This window comes from Dermochelys coriacea, chromosome 13 (assembly GCF_009764565.3).
Source record: "Dermochelys coriacea isolate rDerCor1 chromosome 13, rDerCor1.pri.v4, whole genome shotgun sequence".
Taxonomy (NCBI): Eukaryota; Metazoa; Chordata; order Testudines; family Dermochelyidae; genus Dermochelys; species Dermochelys coriacea.
In genome coordinates this window covers 2,022,863-2,031,943 of record NC_050080.1, presented here as the reverse complement: position 1 = coordinate 2,031,943, position 9,081 = coordinate 2,022,863, and the positions used below count along the sequence as shown (strand labels likewise).

The 9,081-nt window shown below is 48.9% G+C and overlaps 1 protein-coding gene across 1 annotated transcript; it reads right to left on the bottom strand.

Annotated features, from left to right (window-relative positions):
* Positions 1–373: 373 nt before the first annotated feature.
* On the bottom strand, positions 374–7,611 carry COMMD7 (COMM domain containing 7). The gene is made up of 9 exons (XM_038370342.2): positions 7,496–7,611; positions 6,111–6,164; positions 5,902–6,004; positions 3,945–4,001; positions 3,830–3,867; positions 3,131–3,221; positions 2,919–2,968; positions 2,378–2,426; positions 374–1,051 (listed from the first exon to the last, which is right to left on the bottom strand). The coding sequence occupies exons 1-9, from the start codon at positions 7,592–7,594 to the stop codon at positions 975–977; spliced, it is 618 nt and encodes a 205-aa protein (XP_038226270.1). The 5' UTR covers positions 7,595–7,611; the 3' UTR covers positions 374–974.
* Between the last annotated feature and the right edge of the window lie 1,470 nt (positions 7,612–9,081).

The window sequence follows — 9,081 nt, the reverse complement described above, 5'->3', positions numbered from 1 at the left end:
AGGTGTCGTGACTAGAGTTGCATGTGAAGATCTCACTTCCTCAGGAACACTTAGTGTTGGAAAGAGAATATTTTGCAAGAGGGATCATCTTTCAGAAGACGTGTCCCAAGAGGTGTGCTTAAAGTGAATTTAGGCTGATAAAAAGGTGCTAGTGACAACCCTGGAGAATGAAATCTAGTCATCCACAAAACAGGTCTAAGTGAGGGCAGTAGTAGGTAGTACAAGTCCTCTGCTTGGCCCTAGAGGTGTCTCAAAAATTCCAAGTGAAGAGTTCATCTTCCCAAGAGACTAACAAGCGTGACAAATATACTAGGAAGTAGAAGACTTATTTCACAGGCCTATCTTTAGGAGCTCTTCACTAGAATCATATGTATGTTCAGAAAACCGGGGGATTTGTCTAATTATCAGGGTGAAATTTCTTTTAAATAAAAGCCCAGTGTTCTCCCATGTCTACTATTTAATAATCATTTCCATAATGAGGCATTATGGGGCAGTACATTATCAGTCAAGTTCTTAACACGAGAATAAGAGCTTTGATGTGGAACACTGCTAACTAATTCATCTAGTTAGGATTCTCTCTTTTTTTTTTTTAAATGGTCTTTACTCACAAGTTTGCTTTATCTCTTTTATACAAGTCCAATACAAAAGGAAGCAGAACACTAACATGTGTTCCTAGCTTGCATGCCACTATAAATGTCTACATAGATCTGACAGTATTTTCTTCTAATGGTTACTACAGAAAAGCAATGAGTATTATGTCTGTAGGTACTAAATATTTGTAAAAGTTTCAGTCTCTGAAGGACAGAAATATAACAATTTTTAAAGACCATTTCCATTCTGGGTCCAGAACTATTTGACAGTGTTGTTTATTAAACAGTGCAATCTCATCTAATATGTTACAAATCTGCAGAGTTAAGATCAGACATGTTGGCCCACGAGGAGAAATTATGGTATAAATGCAGTCCCTTGGGGTTTCAGCTGAGACATTCCAGACTGGTTTTGACTCGTTCCATCTCATGCAGAAAACTGTAGAACTGCGGCAATGTTAACTCTGAAAAAGGGGAGGGGAAAAAAAAAAAAAACCCCAGCTATATTTAAAGTCCCATTTCTAACACAAAGCTATTCATATCCATATCAAGGAGCAATTTTCATCCCTACCTGGGCTGGATTGTATTAGAGATTCTAGCTCTTAACATGCTTTTCTATACAACATCATTTGAATGTAACAGGATTCCAGGCAAAGATTTTCATAATATGACAGACATTGGGATTGCCCTCATTTCCGTTAGTATGCTGCTCTCTAATGACTACTTCTAAAGGCTCCAATTGTCAGAGCTTTATGGTATATATTTTGATATGCCTAGATATGAAGACCCTCCACACAGCCAGTACTTCTGAATTATTTCCTACAGTGCCACCATCTGGGAGAGGTCAGGGTTGGAATAGTTGTGAGCATCTATAGTCAGTGCTTCAACAGCAGTGGCTTTCAACCTTTCCAGACTCCTGTACCTCTTTCAGGAGTCTGATTTGTCTAGCGTACCCCCAAGTTACATCTCACTTAGATACAAAAATGTCACTGCATACTATTACTGAAAAATTGCTTACTTTCTTATTACCATATAATTATAAATCAATTGGAATACAAATACTATATTTACATTTCAGTGTATAGCAGGGATCGGCAATCTTTGGCACCCGGCCTATCAGGGAAATCCGCTGGCGGGCCGGGATGGTTTGTTTACCTGCAGAGTCCGCAGGTGCAGCCGATGGCAGCTCCCACTGGCCGCAGTTCGCCGATCCAGGCCAATGGGGCTGTGGGAAACGGTGGCCAGCACATCCCTCGGCCCATACCAGTTCCCGCAGCCTCCATTGGCCTAGGACAGGAGATCGCAGCCAGTGGGAGATGCAATCAGCTGAACCTGCGGACGGTGCAGGTAAACAAACCGTCCTGGCCCGCCAGCAGATTTCCCTGATGGGCCGTGTGCCAAAAGATTGCCGATCCCTGGTGTAGAGTAGAGAGAGCAGTATAAACAAGTCATTGTATGAAATATTACTTTGTACTGACTTCGCTAGTGCTTTTTATGTAGCCTGTTGTAAAACTAGGCAAATATCTAGATGAGTTGATGTATCCCCTGGAAGATCTCTGCGTACCCCAAGGGTACACATATCCCTGGTTGAGAACCACTGTTCTATATAGTGATCCCCTGCTGGGAGCTGGGTATGCTTCCAAAGCTCATTGAGATCCAATGAGTATATATGACTTTTTTATAAATACTTGGACTCTCAAATACATTTCAAAGGCTTCATGAAATACTTCTGAAGTCCCTTCATGAAATTTTTCTGCTCTAGAACTCCCCACTGAAGTTAGTTAACTCACCTACATACACGTGATCCGTTTGGCTTCCCTTTTTAACCACCAGTTTCAACTAGGAAGGAATCAGAGACATTTAATTGAAACAGCCTAGCATCACAAAAAATCAAGGCATCGAACTTTAGTTTCAGACAGCACAGACTATTGTAGAGAGACCACTTCTTCAACTGGTCTTCCAGGAAAAGCTACTATAGGAGTAGATCCTTCAGAGATCATCCTAAGGAGTATCTTTAATCTAAGTAAATCAAACCAACCTCTCATACACAATATCAGGACTTCTACTAGACTGCAAATGCTGGTACCTCATCATCCCTACTGTTGGCCACAAATCTCCTTAGATGTGAAGCATGCAGAAAAAGCAGTAGCAGTGCACTTGTTTTAGCTGATGTCTTCAAGAAGTCGGAAGCAGAGCCAACTCCAAATGCCATACTCTTGGGTTCCCGTGGCTCCCACTGGAGTCAGCACCAGCAGATTCATCCCTTTAGCTTGTCCTTTACCAGTGATTAACTACAACCCATTCCCTAAACTCTCATTTTGGGAGACTTACCTGTAAGAAGATACTTCCCACTTTTTCCAGTTCACTGCTCCCTGCAGTCACTGTGAAATGGAGAGAAGAGATGGCAGATAACTCCCCTGAGGTCTAAAGTAGCTTAGTTGAGTGAAATTATTTCGAGAGAGTCTACAGATAAGAACTGCTGCTGGATTTCAGCCTTGACATCAGACAGACACTCCAGCCTACTCGTGTCTCACATCTATTACCTCCAAATTTCCACTCCATATCTATAAGCTGGTTAATCATCAGCGTCTGTCCAACAGCCAGGCGTGTCAGGGTGGGGGAATTCAGCTTCCACTGTAGGAGCAAAAAATGGACACTTAACCAATTGATGCAAAAATACTTCTCCTTACCATATTACCTGTAGCTCCAACACCAACGAGGAACTGGGCAGAGCCCCAGCAGAAGCATAAAGCAGATGTATATGCAGCACGTATCAAGGGACTGCCTAAATGCCAAAATATGGAAATGGATAAAAAACATATTTATTTATTTATTTTATGTAGTTGATTTAGGCATTTTTGAAAATTTTGCCATGGGACCAATTTAACAGCAAAAAGTCCTGTATTCATTTATTTGGATAACACTGAGGTTCAATGCAAGCAAAGGTAGAAACAGAATCAAAGCCACACTTAATTGCCGCAGTCAATAAAACTGTTTAAGGTGCTTATATGCTACAATGCGAATGCCATGCCAAATCAGAAGTACCGCTTAGACAAAATGTTTCATTCCAGTTGTCATGGCATCTTCAGTTTATGATTTTCACAAGGTATGAAACAATGAACAGCCTGACTTCTTGGGATCTCTGAATATGTGGCCACAAGTTTATTAAATCGCCCTGTCCCAATAAGATTTAAAAAAAAAAAAAAAAAAAAAGTTAAGAAGTAAAGGAATTCTACTAATACCTGCTCTGCAAAATAACTGGCTTTCTCTTCACTGAGCCCTGTAAGAGAAACCACACAAGATTAACAAAATAAAAACCAATGAATATTTAATATTTAGTAAAGTCAAGTGACCTACCCAGAGCAATGAAATCTGCTCTGACTTGTTCAGATGACAGATTCCTCTTCAGGGCCCCTAGAACAAACAGTGCAAAAGGAGGAAATCATTTTTACTGAAGTACAGCATTGCACTGTGTTAAGTCAAACACAGGGACAGAGAGGTTTTAATAGGATGTTTTTGTTCTCCAGTTGTGCTGTTCAGCAACTCGCTACTCAAAGTAGGAAATACTGTTGTCTCCTACTGTACCTTAGTAGACGCCAAAGCTATTGCTGAAAGAGTCAGTCAGATGCATGTGCATGAAAGCAAGATGAAGCTACATTGTTGGTCTCAATGGTAATGGCACCAGCAGCTTCGTTTTGAAGTTACTGCTTTTTCCCCTACAGAAGCTTTGCTTGTTAACGGCTGGCAAGCTACTAATTTGACCTACCTGCTGTGTTCTGGATGGTGGGTGTGAACATGTGCCTATAACATTTTCTCCTGCTGTGCCTGCCTGCTTTGTTCTTGGGGAGCAGGCTGCACATTGAAATTTACAAGGACCCTGTTCTCTGAAGCCAAGAGAAGGAGTCTGTCTGGTAAATTTTGATAGACTGCCTGCCCCACACGGCTTTGTATCCGTATTGTACATAAGCAGTCAGTGAAGTTATCAGAACAGATGGCAGTTATTGTTCATAGCATCTCAGCCCTGACAAAAATGATACAAGGATTTGAGGATAAGGCATATAAATAGCCACCAAGGGAGCTAAATGTATGATGTCTAGAAAAGAAAAGCCTCAGAATGGGGAAAATTATGATTTCTGACTGTTAATACCTTCAAGGTAGCTATATAAAAGGAGGAAGGAAATTTTTTCACTGCCTTTTATGCTAGCAGGAAAAGGAGAAATGGCCTGAAGCTACAAAAAATAAAATTTAATACACGCAAAATGCTAGAAGAAAATTTGCCCTTAAGTACTATGGTGATGGGAAGTACAGAAAAATCTAAGACCAACCGATAATAGTAAAGGTAATGGATGAACAGGAGACACTCCTAAGGGAGGTGGCTGAAGCACAGCCACCGCAGATTGCTGGGAATAAGTTGGCTACGGTGGTAGCAGGATTGCTGTAGGGAATAATCTTGTACAACAAAGTGGTCAGACTGAATGACTCAGCTGGTCTTTTTCTGGCTCCGCTACATGTGATTAACATACACCTGCTTTGGGGAGCTGCTCACAGATAAGTGTTTCTCTAAAAGGAGGCTGCAAGGATAGAAGTCACCTTAACACAATTTTAAATGGCTCTGATTTCCAGAGTCTTCTAATGGGGTCTCAATTTGCTCAGCCCTCTGTCTGATGAAGCTCATCTGCTTACTGGGAACTACAATGCTGCATCATGTAGATGGCAGCTGCTACAGGGTTTTTGTCTGAAGATAAAACTGCACTAGTTTCACCAAATATATAAATGTTTACAGGTGCAAGTTAAACTCATGTAATCAAGTGTTAAACCAATAGATGTGTGGGTTGGATGGATCACCTGACGATTACCTGTTCTGTTCATTCCCTCTGGGGCACCCAGCATTGGCCACTGGGCTAGATGGACCTTTGGTCTCACCCAGTATGACCGTTCTTATGTGTCCGCATAAAGGATTTCTGTAGGTTCAACTAAAATATTTTTTAACAGACTTCAGTTAAGCCAGTGGGACTTGTGTATAGACATGGCTTAAGAGAGACAACAGCCTGATGAACTGAACAGGGATGCTTCAACAGAGAGAGGGATTTCTAAAGTATGTTTGAGAACTCATTTTTAATTCTTGATTACTGCTTACTTAGCAATCAAAGGTTCTGTCTTGCAAGCTGATAGGCACAGTGAAATCAGTGGTACTCTATATGGATTAGTGTGCATGCACAAACACAGCAGTTCCTTTCAGGCTCAAACCAAGAGTAACATTCTCTCACACTCACACTCACACACACACACACACACCCATTTCCAGGCTACTCACCATTAGGTATCAAGAGGATACTTTTGATAATATTTTTCAGAGGACCTAGGCTGATTTCATTCATGGTGGCAAATTCAGAGAGCTGAGTCAGAAACCTTTCTACCTGCAGACAGCAAAGAGAAGAGACAAAGCTTTAACTCTGCGCTCATCTCATCTCATCTAACCGCTGCAATCAACCCCCTCTCCACATTGTGCTGCAGAGGCCTTACCTCCTTGGGCTCTGTCAAAAAGCGGAAGACTACATCAGTCAGCGCTGAGAATTGCTGTGAAGAAACAGGAGTGTCACTAAAGCAGGGACTAGCAGGCTACATTTCTCACTCACTTCTTCCAAATTCTCTCCACGGATCCTTGAAAGAGGAACTTCTCCTATTCAGTGCAGCTCTACAGGCCCAGATTCATTTCGCCACTATACGGTTTACTTCCTTGGCCACCTCCCTCCAATGGCAACAAGGAAATGATGCTCCCGGCACACAACTTTCTGGCTTTGTAGGGGTCACTCACTGATCCTTCTGGAATACTCTGTCTTCAAGAATATTCGCACAGCTAGTAGCTGTCGTTGGAAAAGATTTTGTATGGCGCTGAGCTAGCACAAGACTACGCAACCCAAGTTCAGCATACAGAGGCGCTATAGGAGAAGGGATGTGGCCCTAGCCTGGGATTTCCACAACTTTACAGGGTATCTGGACTGCTGTTGTAGTAGCTAATGTCCAAAAAGAGAAGGAGTGCGTGTGGCACCTGAGAGACTAACAAATTAAGGTGCCACTGCTCCTCCTTTTCTTTTTGCGAATACAGACTAACACGGCTGCTCCTCTGAAACCTAGCTAACCTCCGTTACCTCTCCATCACGTAAGCATGTTGGAACCTCTGCCTGCAAACAGAGACTGAGGGTTTGTCTCCCTAACATGTTTGTAACAACTCTGCATCCCATGAAGTGAGCTGTAGCTCAGGAAAGCTTGTACTCAAATAAATGGGTTAGTCTCTAAGGTGCCACAAGTCCTCCTTTTCCTTTTCGCGACTACAGACTCTCAGGGCTGCTGCTCTGACACCTGTTTGTAACAAGCCTCCGAAGCGAGATGGTCCATTGCTGCCCTGGGGCTGGGGCTGGGGCTGGGGCTGGGGCTAAACGAATCGCGGCTAGTAGCTGCGCTTCTGAATGCGATTGATCTGGGCCTCGGTTTATGGTTCCCGTGGTGCTAGAGAAGCGGAAACAACCGTGGGCAAAGCCCGTCCGGCAGCACCGAGCCCCCTGGCCGGCCCCTCGCAGACCGGGCTGCTCAGCCGCAGGGGCGGGGAGCGCCGGGGGCCCCGGAACCGACGGCGGGGGGGGGGGGTGACCCCTTCGCAGCGAGCCCCTGGGGGCGGCCCCCCCCGCACAGCCTAAGAGCACCGGGGCACCGGCTCCACGCCATGAGCAACGCTGGGCGCGAAGCGGGTTTGGGGAGGCGGCTGGCAGCTCGCGACACCCCCCCCGGCGGGAACCGGATCGCCCCGGCCCCGGCCTGCGGGAGGGAAGCGGGCCCCGGGCAGACACGCCCCGGGCTCGGGTAGGCCCCGGCCGAGCCGCACAAGGGCCCGGCCCCCGGCGGCCCCGCACCTCGGCGCGCAGCTGGTTCAGACTCCGCATGGCGCCGCTCCCCGCCGCCGCCGGCCCCGGCCCCGGCCCCGGCCCCGCGTCCCGGCCGCGCTGCCCCATGTCCCGCCCCGCGTCCCGCCGCGTCCCGCCCCGCCTCAGCCTGAGCGTTGGCGGCCGCACTTTCCGCGCGCGGCGCCGCCCCCTCCCCTGGGCTCCCCGCCCCCCCGTGACCCCCCCGCCCCCTCCCCTGGGCTCCCCGCCCCCCCGTGACCCCCCCGCCCCCCAACCTGGGCTCCCCGCCTGCCCCCCCGCGACCCCCCCGCCCCCTCCCCTGGGCTCCCTGCCTGCCCCTCCGCGACCCCCCCGCCCGCCCCTCCGCGACCCCTCACCTGGGCTCCCCGCCCCCCCGTGACCCCCCCGCCCGCCCCTCCGCGACCCCTCACCTGGGCTCCCCGCCCCCCCCGTGACCCCCCCGCCCCCCAACCTGGGCTCCCCGCCTGCCCCCCCGCGACCCCCCCGCCCCCTCCCCTGAGCTCCCCGCCCCCCGCGACCCCTCCGCCCGCCCCCCCGCCGGGCTCCCCGCCTGCCCCTCCGCGACCCCTCCCCTGGGCTCCCCGCCCCCCCCGTGACCCCCCCGCCCCCCAACCTGGGCTCCCCGCCTGCCCCTCCGCGACCCCTCCCCTGGGCTCCCCGCCCCCCCGTGACCCCCCGCCCCCCAACCTGGGCTCCCCGCCTGCTCCCCCGCGACCCCCCCACCCCCCCACCTGGGCTCCCCGCCTGCCCCTCCGCGACCCCTCCCCTGGGCTCCCCGCCCCCCCCCGTGACCCCCCCGGCCCCTCACCTGGGCTCCCCGCCCCCCGCGACCCCTCCGCCCCCTCCCCTGGGTTCCCCGCGACCCCCCACCTGGGCTCCCCCCGCCCCCTCACCAGGGCTCCCCGCCTGCCCCCCCCGCAACCCCCCGCGACCCCTCACCAGGGCTCCCCGCGACCCCCCCCCGCCCCCTCACCAGGGCTCCACCCACTTGCTTGCTTTAAAGCAACACGGGTTACAAATCCGTTCTGAGTTCTGTTTTTCTGTGCTCAGTTCTGCTGCTAAGGCTAGTGTTTGTGAACGCGCAGCTCACTTCTTTATAAAAGCACGTGGGCCATCTTCAGAACGAAAGGCCCATAACCCTGTCCATGTTCTCATTTGCAACTGAAAGTCAGCAGCAGCACTTTCCCTTTTCACAAAGGCAATACATACATACCGCTCACTCAGGCAGCCCGACAGAAACTTTAAGGAAAGAATGGATCTGCTATCACACTGACAGTGAAACAGATTTGGTCCCTGCTCTTGGAAAGTTGGGAAGTGGTAGCTGGAGGCCCCAATCAGGTATTTAAGCACATGATCGGTTCCATTGTCTTCAGTGGGAATACTCCCAGTCATCAAGTTAAACACATGCTAATGTGCTTTGCTGGAGAAGGGCCTCAATTGTAACTATGGTTGGAAAAGTAACTATTTGATTGTAAAAAGAAAAGGAGGACTTGTGGCACCTTGGAGCTGTAGCTCACGAAAGCTTATGCTCAAATAAATTTGTTAGTCTCTAAGGTGCCACAAGTCCTCCTTTT

Bases quoted from the DNA above. Each gene is read 5' to 3' on its own strand.
- COMMD7 (XM_038370342.2), bottom strand. From the start codon at position 7,594: ATGGGGCAGCGCGGCCGGGACGCGGGGCCGGGGCCGGGGCCGGGGCCG. The intron at 4,002-5,901 runs GTGAGTAGCCTG...TGTTTGTTCTAG, and splicing joins TATCCTCTTGATACCTAATG to GGGCCCTGAAGAGGAATCTG. The intron at 2,427-2,918 runs GTAAGTCTCCCA...ATTCCTTCCTAG, and splicing joins TGGGAAGTATCTTCTTACAG to TTGAAACTGGTGGTTAAAAA.